Raw genomic sequence first — 17,100 nt, 5'->3', positions numbered from 1 at the left:
AATAAAAGTTTTGGGTATGAAACAAATTGTGTTTTTTTCCATCCATAAATATTGTGAATTTCACATCATAGTTGTTCTACGGCAGGCATATTTTGATCTGAAAATTTAATGATTTGATATTTAATTATAATTAAATCAAAAAAAGTATTAACTTAGCAAAACTTAGTTAATATAATCGAGAGTTTCTAGTAATCCAGTCAAACTCAATTCAAGTCTTGACTAGTTAATACTATGAAAAATTTTAAAAATATGTTAGTTTAATAAAAATAATTAACATTACCTAGTAACTTAAATAATTTTTTGAATATATAAGGTTTAACAACTATATCTCACTCTTTTTTTCATTTTCCAGCCTTTTTTTTATATGATGTAGAAGATGAATTTCAATCTGAGTGGAAGTTTAAGTGAATATTAGTAGATATTAGTTATGCTTGCCGTTGAATCTTCTTTTTTGAATTTTAAAAATGATGAGCTCGGGTTCGAAGTTTTTGTGGGTTCATCATGGAGTGTGTGAAAACTCAGATAAATAACATGTCTATCGTGTAAAATATATACAATAAATAGAATTGCATGAAAATAAATAATACAAATAAAATAAATGTCCAAAAATAAATAACAATAAAAAAATAAATTAAAAGCAAACATGAGTAGTTTGCTCAACTCTAGTTTTTAATGGAGTTGTCATTTTATCTCATCTTGATGGACATCGCAACGCCCGGAAATGAATTTGTTATGGTTTGGAAAATGAGGGGAAAATGAGAGAATTGGAGTGCACACCTAGAAATTTAAAGGAATTAAAAATTCTAAAATTAACATTAGTTATAGAAATTCAAATATTAAGTTAATTATATTTGAAGCATAGTTTTGAAACCCAATTTGGTTAGATGGGTTGACTTGAGTCAACAAAAAAAAATACAAGCGTATCATTTGAAGAATGAAAACATTCTCAATCAACAAATACCAGCAAAACCCAATTCAAAATCTAATATTTTCTTCCCATTTAAACTAACAATCTAATCGAATCATTCATATTTATTTATTAAATAAAGCTCAAAATAATATAAAAAGAGTAGCAAATTAAGTACCTTGAAACTGAATCTGGAGAAGGTAAATCAATAGCAGCATCGCCGCCACTGCCTGACCTTTGTTGATTCTGGGAGTCAAAGTCTGCATCTGTATCTGAGGCTGTGGTTGTGGCAACTTTCTATAACAAACAGGAACCCCGTGGTTGGATCTTTCATCATTAGAGAAAAACCGATTCTGATACTTATCAACAACCATTTGACAACCAACAGGCACACTCGACACCGCAATTGAAACAGGTATCGGCGACGGCGATGATAGAGCCGCAAATCCCTCATCCTGCCTTTGCCCGACATGGTCACCACCAACAGTCATTTGAGCAAGTTGATCCTCGATCCCCACCACTTTCTGATCTCTAACCCCACCACCATCCTCCACGTGAACCCTTATCGGAGGCAAATTCACAAGCGAAGGCGAAGAAGAAGTCAAACCAAACGACGACATAGTCTCCAACATAGGAGAATCCAGAACTGAATGAACATCTTGCTTTAAAAATAAGTGAATTAGCTAAATTATGATACCTAACTGTGGTATCTGCATCAACAATGGTGACCCGAGCAATTGCATCAATTATGCATCAGTGCATCTTTCATCTTGTTATTTTGGTCTTTCAGCCAAAATGTCGTCGTGTTACCTTTATACATATTTTAAAAAAAAAAAGAGGCCGGGTCTCAGCCGGGTTTACCCGGGTCGACCGAGTTTCGTGTGGCCAATTTCCAAGCGGGTTTTTGCTTAGACCCGGACTGGTCTCATGCTCGGATCGGCCGATCCGGGTTTCAAAACTATGATTTGAAGGAATGTAAACACAGTCCTTAACATATCCTTTAGATAAAAAGATTATTGTTAGTTGTGTTTTACTAAATTTATTTGCAATATGAGCTTGTTCATAATTTGTTTTTACGATTATCAGTCCTTTCCGGGGAGACTAGAAAAAGGGTTGAAAGCTGTTAGATTGAGAACTGCTACATCATTTAGTTCTAAATTAGCCCACAATCCTTCTTCTTTTTCTTTCTCCTGTTTAGGATTGTGATAGCGATTGTGGTTCAAAGTGTTTTTCGCTTAGAAATACAATAAAATGATATTTTTTTTATTTTTTAAAAAATAATTTTGAGATCAACAAATCAAAACGATTTGAAAATATAAAAAATTATATTTTAAAAAAACACGGTTTCAACCGCATTCCTAAACACCGCCGAGCAGTGGCGTTGCGCAACTTCTGTTTGCCTCTAACCCTGCATAAACGCTGAAATCAAACCTGAATAAACTCCAGTATAGGAGTTTATTGACATGTGATTTACATTTTTAAACCCTTACCTCATATATTCTAATTTTTTTTAAAATGATGCTTTCAATTTTTAACAACTGGAGCCTTTTCTATAAACATATGCATTACTATTTTTTTTTTAATTTCAAGATTATTTTTCCTTTAATTTTAGCAAAATTATTGGATCCATTAATTAAATCTCACTTATTAATATGCAAGTTATGTTTGCTTTTCCATGAGATAAGTTTTCATATTATATCTTTTTCATCTCTCTATCTCTCACTCACTTAGAAAAAAACTTGGTCTTTTGAAAATATTTTACAATTATAAGAAAAACAGCTTAAAACAATGAAAAAAACAACTTATGATTTTAAAATTCTATCTTTGTTATTAGATCGTTAACTTCATTATTTATTAAAATTTATCTCTTTCTTTTTAACACTTATTTTTTACACACACTAAACACCAAACACTTATTCTCAATTAATTTTTCTTAACACAACCAAATAATATATATTTCTCAAAACAAATTATTTTACATAAAACAAAATAAAGTAACGTTGACATAAAACCAAATAGAGATTAGCCAAAATTTAGTTTTTTTTGCTTAAAATTATTTTTTTTATGTTTTCAAATTGTTTTGATGTACTAATGTGAAAAATAAATTTTAAAAATTAAAAAATATATTAGTTTAATATATTTTTAAGTGAAAAGCAATCGTTACTACACCCTCAAACTTTCCTCAACAAGAAAAAGAAAGAAAACATACCAACCAGCTAACGACACAATTTACAACTAGAAAGTTAATCTTTCAAGAGGTCTCAAAAATCCTAATCCACCTTTGGTTTTTTTGTCAAATTAGCACAACAAACTTTAAAATTTAAGGAAATGACACCGTTTAAAAAGATTTAGTAAAATGACATAATTTGACCTTGTCGTACTTTTAAAGCGCGACATCCACTAAATATCACACTTTTAAAACGTGATATCCACTAAATATCACGCTTTTGAAACGCAACAATTAAATGTTGCTTTTCTGAAGCGCGACAACTTAAAATGTTGCGCTTTACAAACACGACATTAATTGAAATTTAAACAGATCGAACACACAATGTTGTCTTTCTCACAGAAAAAACCATTGCCGCCCTCATTTCTCTCTTAAAAAACTTGTTAAACACTTAGATTTTTTCCATAAATCAACAAAAAAAATCTAGTCCATCCTAATCTCTAAGCATCCTTTGATGTTTTTGTATTGAGAATCCACCGTTCTTTTTGTTGCCATCATCATAACCGTTGTTGCCTCGATCATTCTTGTAGTCATATAAGCAAGATAAACATACTATATTGCTATTAATTTTGTATTTGGTTTGGTTGAAATCAAATAATTATTTAGGATAAATTTAAGGTTTATGGTGAATTTAAGGTTTGTTGAATCAATGATAAAATAGTTAAAAATGCATTCAATTAGAGTTTATTTGTCATGAACTTTGGTGGAATTATAATGATATTAATGTTGAAATAACTTAAAGCCGTCAAATTGATGAACAACAATATTATCCTATACCAATTGTGTGAGATTATAGTTTTAAGACCATGATTAATTCTTTCATTCAAAATGGTTTGAACATGATGATATTGTATGTGATTTATCGACCAACATCTGTGTGTCTCAACTTTTGCTGGTCCTTCAAATTCAGTTGGTTGTGTAGAAATAGTTTATTATCGGATGATTTGCTACGAATGATAGATGATACAATTTTGATAATTCTTTTGCTGATCAATATATATTTAACTATTCTGAGCCTAACAACAATGAAGATGATGTTGATGATGAAATTATTCCTCTTGGTCCTGAATTTGGAGATACTTTTAGGTCTAATTTTGTTGTTTCACGTGATTGGACACATGATCATAAACGTGTGCAAAGAGGATCTGATTTGAAGGTTGGTCAAATATTTAGTAGTAAAAATAATTTGGTTAATGTTGTTAAATGATGGCATATTGCACACTCAGTTGAGTACCAAGTCTAACGGTCGAACTCAACATTTGTTCAATTGCAATGTGTGTAAACACCATAATGTAGGCGGTATTTGTATAGGGGGTATCATAAAAAAATGGATTTATTTGAGATAATAAAGTTAAAAGAGCTACACACACATGATTAATATATGTTAATCGTTAAGTTTTATGTATTTATCTTTTAATTTAAAATTAATGTTTTATTAATATTAGGTTGACTTCTTGTTATGAGATGGTCGAGAGGTCACATTATATCTTCATAATACTGATAAAGAAAGCGAAGTTCATATTGTAGTGTCTAGGTGGTTAAATGTTTGCTACACTGGACTTGAAACTTTTGGAGATAAACTAACTCTTAATGATCCGTGACAGAGGATGAGGCTCAGGCAAGAGCAGGAGCTGAATAAAATTGTTCCTATATAAAAAAAATTCTGTCCAAATTTTGATAAAATTGTAAATGTTTTAACTCTATAAAATTATAAAGTAAATAAAATTTAAGATCAACGAAATTATAATTTTATGAACTTTTTTAGGCTTAAAACACGAAAATAACTAAAAACTCGATACTCAACCATTTTATCAAATGTCCAACCATTTCTCAAAATGATTGCAAACCGTGACATTTCAATAATGTGGCAATTGTAAACCGTAACATCAATTATAGTAATTCTAAAACACGATTTGAATCAAATATCACATTTGTGAACCATAATATTATTAAAATATTGTATTTTAAAACCATTAAGGGGACTTCGCAGCCACCTCCCGCCCTAGGGGCCCCTTGCCAGGAGAGAACCTAGGCCCAGGCCAACCAACCTAACACCTCTTGGGCTTAGGTGTCGTGGCCTCGACTTAGTCTCGGACATTATACTTGAAAAATATGCATGAAAAAACCATCTGGCTCACATTTTACTTATTCTACTTATAATTGAATGCAATTGTTTTTGTAATTATGCGGTCCCATTCCAATAGAAAAGTATTGCAACTCTTATATTCTAATTGTGGAGTCTAACATTTGTTGTTATCCCAACTGCGCCGTGCCGCAGTTCCATTTTCTTAAAGTTAACAATTCAATAATTCTCTATTATTTTCTTGTAATGAAAACTGGATCTACGGTAGTACTCGAAGAAGTCAGGCAATGCAAATTGTAAATCCAGTCAAGTCTACTCCGCTAATTACTTAAAAAAAAAATATGGTCCTCTTATTTCTTCACAATTCAAAATTCTCCACTTCCAACATTAAATGATTTTGCCAAGAAATTTAGGATTGTTTTTGAAAAATGACACAGCCATAATAAAATTTTAGAGGAATGATACCATTTGAAAAAGTTTTTGCAGAATAATATAGTTTAAAAATAACTGTTATTCTGAATCGTATTTTTAATATAAACTGCAATTTATAATAATGGTTTTAATAAAAACCATGATTTTAAATAGCGATTGTATAATATAACCACGATTCAGAATCGTGCTTAAAAGAAAAAAAAACCCTAAAATGTAGGAATTTTATGTTGTTAGTAAATTATAAAAAATAGTTGTATAAATTAATATCAGTAAATGATAAAAAATAATTATATTCTTGATGTTTAAATAAGTCATGTGGAATTCTTTATTTAAAATATGATATGGCAACTACTCTTGTTCAATTATATTTGGGGTGATAGATACCCAATTTATTCTCCACCTTCTTGCCTTTGACTTTTTAAAGTCACGGCAGAAGGGATAGAAGAAAGTTCCTCCATTGTCATAGACACACAAAATCAAAAATCTACCAACTCCATTTATCTATATCTCTGTACTATCTCTCTCTCTACCTCCTTACGTAGACAAAACCTTATCTTTTATTTTATTTTATTTCCAAAACTCCTAACTACCCAATAAAAACACACCACGTTGCACAGACTCCCTCCTTCCTACACGTTTCATCAAATAACTGGGCATCACACCACTTCAAGAAACATAGCCGTTATTCAATTCCTACCCTTCTTCCTCCAGCTAATATCCAACAAAACCAAGCCCATGATTTTAATTTCTCACTGACTTGTACTTTGTCTTTTCCCTCCTCGTTTTCTCTCCCTTTCTCTCTCGCCGGCGGCCACCGGATATCAGTGTTCGCCCGCCGGAGAGGAAACTACTATTATTCGGATTCAAGATAATGAAGGTTTTTGTAAAGACTTTGAAGGGTACCAACTTCGAGATCGAAGTTAAACCTGAAGATACGGTAATTTAACTCTCTTATTTCGCTTAAATTCCTCGATTTTCACGCTAATTACACCCATTAAAACTATAATTCCCGTTTTTAGTGTTTAATTTTTGTAATTAACTGCAATTTAGTGTATTTTTGAGTTGTTTTTTTTTCCTAGGCTATTTAGGCTTTTACGTGTTTGTTTGTTTGTTTTTTTTTATCAATTTTTTTTTTTACCTTTGTAGTTTAGTATAATTGAAAATGATGATGCTGCTGATGATTTATTTATTTATGTGTTCGTTTTTTATTTTATTTAATTTAGGTGGCTGATGTTAAGAAAAACATAGAGAGTGTACAGGGAGCGGATGTTTATCCAGCGGCACAACAGATGCTAGTTTATCAAGGGAAAGTACTCAAGGATGATACAACATTGGATGAAAATAAAGTTTCTGAAAGTAGTTTTTTTGTTGTTATGTTAAGCAAGGTGAGTGTTTTTGGTTTTGTTGCTCATTTTAATGATGAAGGGACAGTCTTTTAAGTGAAAGGAAATGCTGCGAATTTTGAATAAACGCAACAGTATAAATCCAATATTCAGTCCTTGTTTTGGAAGTTCGGTTATGTTCATTAACTGCACTTGGAAAGATTTGATGTTTATACAAGATAACTCCTATTGCTTGTTTAATTAATTCTCTGTATTTGCCATGTGAAGATGGGGAAAAGTTTCCCGAACCGACTCTAGATGTGGTTAGATTTGTCGGGGAGTGGAATCTTGTTATCTTTCATTTTCCATGGAAATAAAGGTAGTGAGAGAGGTGCTTGCAGGAGTTGCTTTGTGATGTATATATATATTTTAGTTTATTTCTTATGAAGAAATACACGAAGCTTAATATTGTTTTTTGGTATGTTCTTGTAGCTCACGTGTTAAGGATATATTATTGTACCTCAAGGGTTGGGTTCCTCGGTCCTTTCATACCAACATAGTAATGCTGATATTCATTTACCCAGCTTTACCTGTCTTATAAAATATGATATGGCTTCGCTGCTTCTTGTTGCAGATGTATTTTCTGAACTTATTTAATGGTGTATAAGAATCCTGTATTGGTTTTTGAAATTTTAATAGCTCATAAGCATGGTTGTCAAATTGAGATCAACTTGTGAGTCGGTTTTTGAGATTCTGAATCATATAGAACTGTGAATTGTAAGATTCAGTAACAAATGGAAAATGGCATTATGGAAGATAAATAACATGCTAAATGTTTTTAAAATTAAGGAAAACTGACCATTTACTAAACAAAATGTGCATCAATTCATTTAATTTATTAGTTCTTAGTCAACTAATGATCCCAAAGTCTTAAAGTTCAACATATTGTTAATGATACTTGATCATTCTAAAGGCTCTTTAACTTTATTAAAGCAGGGGGTCTAGTAGTTTAACTATTTAGAAGATAGATTTTAAATAAGGCTCTTTAACTTATGATATATTTAAAAGCTATCTTCTAACTAGTTAAACTACCAGACCCCTGCTTCAATAAAAAGTAATAATCACCCTCCCTCTTCTCGTTCTTTGCAAAAATTTAATTTATAATTCATTTCAGTTTCAAGTAGAAATATTTATCAAAGAAAATTGCTTATAAGTTGTTGCCATATATGATCTCTAGTCTTAACATTCCTATTCTTACCATCTCTTTTACAATTATGAATTTTACATTCATTTTCTATTAGAGTTGTCTTGTAAAACTCACTGAATCGAATTGAATCGTGACTGAATCACAATATTCATATGCATCTGCAGTCTACCCAATAATTCACATCGTTTTGTATGTGAATTGAGATGGATCATAAGATTCAAATAGTGAATCGTAAGATTCTAGCAACCATGCTCATAAGAATGGAATTCTATATATGAATATTTGTACATGGTTAATTTTGATTTGAATAATGATGAAAAATGATGGTAGATTTTCCATTTTAAGTCTGATGTAATTTATTTTTAACCATGCTGTCTGATTGGTAAATTGAATAGCATTAGTTTACTTTTTTCAAGTGTGATGCAAGAAATTATATGAATTATGATCACTGATTTATGCATATGCTCAAACATGTGTAGAGTAAGGTTTCATCTGGTGGAACCTCAACTGCACCCGCTGAACCACCAAGCCAAGTAAGTATAAAATGCTGTCTGATTGGTAAATTGAATAACATTAGTCGACTTTTTTCAAGTGTGATGCAAGAAATTATATGAATTATGATCACTGATTTATGCATATGCTCAAACATGTGTAGAGTAAGGTTTCATCTGGTGGACCCTCAACTGCACCGGTTGCACCACCAAGCCAAGTAAGTATAAAATGGTCTCTAACCCTGAGGGGTGTAGCTCAACTGGTCAGGTCTTGGGTTTGCTCCTTAGAGGTCACCAGTTCGAGTCCCACAAACCTCAGGGCCACTGGAGGCTTACATGGTCGTTAACTTCAGGGTTCGTGGGATTAGTCGAGGTGCGCACAAGTTGGCCTGGATACCCACGTTAATCTAAAAAAAAAAAAAAAGTATAAAATGGTCTCTACATTTATTCCTTTGGTTGCAGAATGCAAAGATCCTTTCCTTTATTAAATTTTAGGATGGGATACTTTGGTGTGCATGATTAATTATGCTATATGCAAACACTCATGGTGTTCTGATTTTTACTTTGTTAACATACTTTTTAAGGGATAGCTTAGATTTATTTAGAAGTAAATAGGCTTTTCTGTCTTTCTGGAGGTCAAGATGGCTTTAATCAATCCCCATGACATATGGATACTCTAGGAGATATTTTTCAGCCTAGTTGTAAAATCTATGGAGTTCTAGTACAAGATCAAAATTTGGGCAAAACATGCATTAAAGATTATAGGATGATAATTTTTTAATGACATAGCTACACTTTACACATGCTTAAATAATGGATCTTGGGTTTTGCTGTATTAGCTTCCCTTTACTCAATCTCCTAGTTATTTTTGGATTTGTGAGGATCTTAATAGTTTTGCTATCAAGAGTTTTTTAAAAGGCTTTGCCTTCTATTAGAAAGAACTAAGATGGTGCCACACATTTACTGGGAACAGAAAATACATGCAGAATAAGAATCTACACACTGTATAGTATCGCATCACCTACAGTTTGAAAAGTATTTTCCTTGTGCCAAAAGTTTAGTGTCCCAATCTAATTCTCGCCTGTCAAATGCTCATTTATTGCATTTGCTTTGGCTGATGGAGTACAAACCCCAGAGGTCCCTATTGCCTCTGCAAAATTCTCCAGTTTTCCCGGTGTAAACATTCAGCTCCTGTTCCAATATGCCTGACATGATCCAAGCGACAGCCACGATCTCATATGCTAATTCCATAAAGCTCTACCCCACGAATGATACCAACAAGTAAAGGATTCAGCTGCTTCCTTGCAATGATAGCACTGATTTATCCACACCATTCCCTTTTATTGTATTTATCCATAGTTGAAGTCATACCCCCAGCACCCCTTGCTAAGCAAAGGACACTCTAAATGTGACTTTGATTTTCCATATGGCTCTCCAAGAAACAAAACTCTGCCAAGATGTTCTCATCATACATGCGTTTTAATTTTATTGGCTTAACAAATACCCATTTATTAGATATCTTTTGATTTTGGAAGAGGATAGGTATAGTATTTAATTTTACAGATCTTAAACTTTTTGCATCCTTCTTTCATCTTTTGTTTATTTTCGTAACAAGCAGCAATTAAAGATGCTCTGTTAGCAATATGATTCAAAGTGTGTTGTTAAGCTCCGTCTGAGATCAATTAATGCAACTGCTTGCTGCACAGGCCCCACCTGCGACTTCCTTGCCTTCTAATGTGACACAACCATCAATAACATCTCAAGCTCCTGTACCAGCTGCTGCTTTGTGGGTTTTGAATTTAAAGCTTTTTCTTTTTCTTTCTCTGTTTTGTTTATATCAGAATGTCTTTTCATTTTCTGCCATTACTTGGGTTTGTATTTTTCTGGTCTTTTTTTTTTATTTTAAAGTTGTGAATCTTGCAGGCCACAATCTGCTGCTGAATCCAGTCCTGCTGTAGTTACTTCAGCTCTGTGAGTATTTTCTTGTACTGGTTTTTAACCAATCTTCTTTACTATCACTGTTAAGGGGCATGATACCATGATCATCAAAAACATAAGTTTCTTTATCTACAGCTTTCATAATTCAAGTCACTGGATTTTGTACGCATCTTGAGCTTGAATTTGATGGTTTCCCTTTTCAATTTCCTATCTTTTATGTCATATGTCATGTTTGCACATGGAATTTTTTTTTTAATAAGTGAATTTTTTCTAAGAGAAAAGATTAGTGATAAAAAAGAAAGATCAGCAACAAGAAACAGATGCATTGATCATCATGGCTTGTAAAAGAGATGTAAAATTCATATGTTAGCTGAAATTTTAGAAATCAATATTGTTTTCACTTCCTTTGCTACTAGGGGAACAATCTATTTTACATCCTTACTGATTTAAAATATTTAATTTTAATGGTCAACAAACATAATATGGATGCAATTGACACTCCTATGAATAAGAAAATTATTTGTAGCCCTAATGTTGATCGCGGAAAATACATAGCCTATCAACTATTGATATTATTTGGTAATAAATCTTCATTTGATCAAGAAATCTGTCAATTAAATCTTTAACTACTATAACTGATTTTTAAATTAGGCAATGAATTGAAATTTATTGTAAGTTCCTTGAGTTGTTGAGTTCGTTTACGCACAATTTCAAGTTATTAAAATCTTGAAGATGACATAACCTATTTCAATTATAATCGCAAAGGAAACAACTGTTTATTTATTTAATTTTTAAATTCTTGAGCTGTATTGCAATCAAAACTAGGACTCTCAAACTGACAATACTTCTTCTGATCGGATTCTTTATGCTTTTAATGAGAACTACAAATCTAAATTATTAGTGGGGCCGTGCTAGCCAACTACAATAAATCATCTATAACATTTAATGAATATGATTAAGTTGGATTAAAAAGTTGACATCTGGCCAAAGGAGGTTTGAGATTGGTGGGTGGAATGCTTGATATTTGGCCAAGTTTATACCAGTGCTTTGGGTAGTAGAGTTTGTGAAGTATATATGGAAAAGGAGGGAGGAATATGCGTTGACAGTTTTTTGTCCTATGCATTGAATTATTTTTTCTACTCCCTATTATGTGATAAATCACATATCTGAATATAGTTTTTATTATTGATAAAATGTACATATATAATATCGTGTTTGAACCCAGTCTTGAGATTTCTTGCAAAAAAATCATTTTATTTCCTGTTCATCGAGAAGATGCATTCATATCCTGATCTATAATTTGAATTTCAAGATTTTGTTATTTTTTTATCTCATTTTTTACTTTCCAAATATTATTTAGACAACAATTATGTTTTTATTATCTAATTTATTTTTTTCATAATCATGAAATTACCATTGGCATGTATTATATTCAATAATAACCATATAAATGAAAGTTGAACTCAAATGGAATATAACTAGCTATTTGACCTGTGCTACGCCACGGGTCATATATATTTTTCCTACAAAAAAATTATATGTAGGCTTTCTCGACGCATATTTGTTCATTGAAAAATTATAAGTGTAAATAAAAAAAATTCATGCATACATGTAATCAAATAAATCGAGAACTATATGTAAAAAAATAAAAAAAAAGTCATTAACGATAAATGAAGACAAAAATGAAAAAATCAATAGATATATTTATAGATCAAGATATTTGATTTTGTAACACGGGACTTTGACCCAGTTGTGTTGAATGACTTTGTTTACCAAAATCAATTTTTTATTTAATCAAACGATAATAGAAATAGATACACATGAAATGTATTGAATTTGTTTACTAAAATCAAATTTTTATTTAGTTAAATGATAATAGAAATAGATGCACATAAAATTGATTGAATAAAATAAAAGGAAAAAAATACTATGTATAAGGTTATACATATTATAAATATTATCTAAAAATAAATATTTTTTATTTATATTAAACATAAAAAAAATTATAGATGAATTAGAATAATCTTTTCAAAAATTAAATGCATACAAAATAACTAAAAACTAATTGCTATTTAAAAGAGACTATATAAACAAAATAAAAGAGAGAAGAAGTATTAATTTAAATATAAATAAAAAAATTTAAAAAATACATATAAAAAAGCATCAAAAAACAAATTTAGAAAAAAAAGGAAGGGCTTATGAGCTTGGGCCCATAATTTTTTTGATTACAGGGCGTCTACCCTAATTGTTTTTTCGAAAAAAAATTACATAAGATGATGGCTAGATTCCATTCTCTTTGGTGGTTGGTAAATTGGGTTAGAAGCTTTTTTGATTTAAAACCTATTTTTCAATTTATTTTTGATCCAAAACACTTAGAAACTATTTGACATAAAGATTGACAATTTTGGTTGCTGAAAACGGTGTCAACGATATTTTTCTCTTTACCCCTGGAATCCAACTTTCTCTCTCATCTCTCAAACCAAGAATAAAAAAATAAAGTTTTGGATCAAAATTGATTTTCGTTGGAACTTCAAAAATTGAAGGGACCCAATTCTTATAATTAGTAAATAATGAGGACTAAGTTGAACATTTCATAAAAATTTAGAAAAGACCACCCATCTTCTTTGCATGTTTCATTTTAGTTCTTTGTCTTTCAATTTCACAATTCTTTAACAAATTTAACCAAATTAGCCTCCAATTAGGCCCTTAAAGGGAAAAACTAAAAAAAAAAAACAAAAAAGAACAAAAAAGAAGAAGAAGCTCATGGGCACAGTGAATCCATAGTGCGCATGAGTTTTAGTCTAAAGTGTTTCCTCCACGTCTTTTAGAGTTCTCTCTATAATAATTAATAAAATAAAAATATTTTTTTCATGAGTTTAGTTAATTGAAATTTTTTAATGGCTAATTCTATATTCAATTGAGTTTTTATTTTTCATGTCAATAATTTTATTATTTGGATTGTCAATCTTCAACTATTAAATGTGGTATATGTATGTAATTAAACTTGTTTTTATTACATTCACATGTTGAATCAATTTATATAATAATTTATATGCTTATGTATTTTTATTATTGATTAAAAATGTATGTTTTCTAGAAAAGTTTGGAGAAAAGGCAATAAGTAGAAAAAAAATTGCTAGTGGTCTAAAGGATTTGAGATTATATCTTTTGATCTAATAAATTTTGCTATGATTTACGTCAATTTTTTTTTTTTTAAAATTGATGCTCTAAAAACTAAAAATAGACAATAAAAGAAATAAAATCACAATAAACCAAAGCAACGTGATGTTTTGCATGTAGTTAAATAATAAAGTGTTTGGTTAACATGTGCAATTCGTTGTGTTGTTATCAATCAAATGAAGAAAAACGACACGTTTTAAAGTTTCATTTTAGTAATAAAATGTGTTTTTAAAGTGAAATTAACAAGGTATCAAATAGCAGTTAAAATTTAACTAATAATATATATATATATTTTCTTTTTTTTTTTCTGTCATTGAAGCAGTTTAGATACAAACATGTATGGGCAAGCAGCATCAAATCTCGTTGCAGGAAGTAATTTAGAAGCAACCATTCAAGAGATTCTTGATATGGGTGGAGGAGACTGGAACCGAGAAACAGTTGTTCGTGCTCTACGTGCTGCATTCAACAACCCTGAACGAGCTGTTGATTATTTATACTCTGTAAGTCATTTAAAAACTGTGGGTGTATAATTTTGTAACTTGGTGACTGGATCTAGGTTATGCTCAGTTCTATTCATCTTTTTCTTCACAGAACTTGTAAACTAAAGAGTTTTGGTATTTATTGTCCTATCTTCAATATTATTGGATCATCTTGAGCTCTTCTATTTCCCCTGTCCATCTTCTCATTGTCTTTCTTGTATAATACTGTCAAACCTTAATAGCAGTATGCTGTTTAATAATTAGGTTCATCCAACCTAAGACCTGAACTTTGGCAACAATCCCCACTTTGCGAAAAGAAAACATTTTTCTCCCTCAGAAGTCTCTGTTACCTCTATTTGTTATGCATCAACATTTTGTATGTGAATTAATGATAATATTTTGATTCAGAGTTTTTTTCCCCTCCCTTTTTGGTGAGATTTTAGTTTGTTACAAGAGTATTTTACTCTTATGTGTTGTGTTTGTTTATATATTATTATAGTAGTGGTCATTTTAACAGTTGGTTTACAATACCAGGGTATTCCAGAGCAAGCTGAAGTTCCACCAGTTGCCCCAGTTGTCCAAGGTCCAGCAAGTGGCAACGCTGCGAATCCTCCAGCTCTGGCTCCACAACCAGTTGTGGCTCCTAATAGCGGTCCGAATGCAAATCCACTAGATCTCTTTCCACAGGTGTGTATTTCTTTTATATGTACTTTCAAAGCCTCATTGGGGTGGGTCAATTGATGAACATGATTCTTATGGAACTAGGGCCATCACAGTACAGGTTCTAATGCTGGTACAGGCAACTTGGATTTTTTACGCAATAGCCAACAGGTATTGAAGATATTTATTGTGGATCTATGTAAATTCATTAATTGGCTTGAAGTTTCTTATGCAACCCTCCTCAATTTCAGTTCCAAGCCTTGCGAGCTATGGTGCAAGCAAACCCTCAAATCCTACAGGTACCTAGTAGGATTTTAATTCATGTGGTTGTTTCTCCTTGTTGCCATACTTTTAGGTGCTAACCTAAAGATGATCAATGACTTTTCATGTATTGCAGCCGATGCTTCAGGAGCTTGGGAAGCAAAATCCATACCTGATGCGTCTCATTCAAGAGCATCAGGCTGATTTCTTGCGCTTGATAAACGAACCTGTTGAAGGAGAGGGGTGAGATGAATCTGTATTTAGAATGATATATACACAGAATTCCCAGCATGTGATTCTAAATTGCCTTTACTTAATCAGGAATGTGCTGGGCCAATTGGCCTCTGCAATGCCACAAGCAGTGACTGTCACCCCTGAGGAGCGCGAGGCAATTGAACGTGTAAGTTCATCACTGGACACAATATATTTCTTTATTATTGGTGCTGAATTTCATTCATCACTTAACATTTGCAGCCAAGTCACAGTTTTGAAGTTCTCTGTCGCATAGATTTTCATGTATTGCAGGAATTTAATTGATATTTGCGCCTTAGGTGCAAGGTGTTCAATGCTACATGCATTGAAATCCTTGAATTATCTTTTGCATGCATCTCTGAAAACTCACTTCCATGGTTACTTGATGTCTTCTTGCATTTAGAATTGTGAATTTAATTAGATCATAATCTCCTTTCTCTTGCCTTTGATGCTTAAGAGCGCACATGCTGAAAAACCGAAGAGCTTGATAAGTCTCTAATTTCCTATTTTTAAAACAATCTTTTCGTTGGTCTCCTACATTGATAATGTCGATTTGGCAGCTTGAAGCAATGGGCTTTGATCGAGCCATAGTATTGGAGGTGTATTTTGCATGCAACAAGAATGAAGAACTGGCGGCCAACTATCTATTAGACCACATGCATGAATTCGACGAATGAAACAAGTGTTCCCCGTGTCTAGTTGTGTGATATCTCAAACTGTTTTACCTTGTGGAACCTCGTGAGCAGAGACAGTCAAAATGTTGATGTCCCCATTTTATCCATGGACAAACATAGCACCTTCTGCTTTCGTTGTTTTGAATATTCAGCCATCATAATATCATAAATGCATAATTGTGTAACTGTGTTTATGGGAATTGTGGTTTTATCCTGTGTCTCTTATTCCAAGACCACAGAAGCATCCGGCTTTCGGGCAACAAGGCTCGTAGGATGACTGGCTTTTTATTACACTTGTCTTCGTAGCCTTTGATGGTGCTTTCAAATCTGTTGCTTATTGCGAGACATGCTGCCAGTTATGGTGACCAATGCACAACTTTCTCCCGCGTGAAGGTAACGCTGAAGGTAATTGAAATAAGTGCCTCCTAGCCTCAATATTCCACGTCGAATGGTCACGTGATATTCTTCATGCATTTATAAATAAAGGTAATAAAGATAATATTAGAAAAATTACGATACATGATTTTATATACATATATTCAAAGTTTGGACGTCTATAATATTCATAACATTAATTAACACTAAACTGATTATGCTTAGTGTTTCACTGTACACTGTATAACTGCGTAAAAAGGATTGATTCTTGACTTTTTTTTTATTGAAATTTGTTTTTATAATTATAATAATTTTTTATTTAAAAAGAAAAGATTTTAATAAAAAAACACTTTTTTGCCAAAACAAAAAAGAAATACATGAATAATGAAAAGGGAATTTTGATTATAAAGATAAATGTTCTCTCTTTAATTCAAATCATTAGAATTTTTACTAATATTTGCTTAATTGTCATTATTTCTTATTAATTAATTATGTTGTTAATAAAAAAAATACATAATTAAGAAAAAAAAAATGTTTTTGCCCTCTAGAATCTTAATTACTTCTTTTTTATTTATTAATATTTATTTTAATTGTATCTTAAGAATAGATTTT

The 17,100-nt window shown here is 31.6% G+C and overlaps 1 protein-coding gene across 6 annotated transcripts; it reads left to right on the top strand.

Annotated features, from left to right (window-relative positions):
• The first annotated feature begins 6,142 nt into the window (after positions 1-6,142).
• LOC133699108 (ubiquitin receptor RAD23d-like) lies at positions 6,143-16,313 on the top strand. Of its 6 annotated transcripts, none has more exons than XM_062122246.1 (13): positions 6,144-6,586; positions 6,873-7,034; positions 8,658-8,711; positions 8,834-8,887; positions 10,376-10,455; positions 10,593-10,640; positions 14,107-14,287; positions 14,801-14,953; positions 15,032-15,097; positions 15,178-15,225; positions 15,324-15,430; positions 15,509-15,587; positions 16,000-16,313. In XM_062122246.1, the coding sequence occupies exons 1-13, from the start codon at positions 6,521-6,523 to the stop codon at positions 16,114-16,116; spliced, it is 1,215 nt and encodes a 404-aa protein (XP_061978230.1). In that variant the 5' UTR covers positions 6,144-6,520; the 3' UTR covers positions 16,117-16,313. The 6 variants fall into 6 exon arrangements, with proteins under 6 accessions (XP_061978233.1, XP_061978230.1, XP_061978234.1 ...); XM_062122247.1 differs by having other exon boundaries at positions 6,146-6,586; positions 14,110-14,287; XM_062122249.1 differs by lacking the exon at positions 8,658-8,711 and having other exon boundaries at positions 6,143-6,586.
• Positions 16,314-17,100: the final 787 nt, after the last annotated feature.

This window comes from Populus nigra, chromosome 7 (assembly GCF_951802175.1).
Source record: "Populus nigra chromosome 7, ddPopNigr1.1, whole genome shotgun sequence".
Taxonomy (NCBI): domain Eukaryota; kingdom Viridiplantae; phylum Streptophyta; class Magnoliopsida; order Malpighiales; family Salicaceae; genus Populus; species Populus nigra.
This window is presented reverse-complemented; position numbering and strand designations above follow the sequence as displayed.

Excerpts from the sequence above, each read along its gene's own strand:
- LOC133699108 (XM_062122246.1), top strand. The coding sequence starts at position 6,521 with ATGAAGGTTTTTGTAAAGACTTTGAAGGGTACCAACTTCGAGATCGAA. Across the intron at positions 7,035-8,657 it reads TTGTTGTTATGTTAAGCAAG|AGTAAGGTTTCATCTGGTGG; the intron begins GTGAGTGTTTTT and ends AAACATGTGTAG. Across the intron at positions 15,431-15,508 it reads GAACCTGTTGAAGGAGAGGG|GAATGTGCTGGGCCAATTGG; the intron begins GTGAGATGAATC and ends TTACTTAATCAG.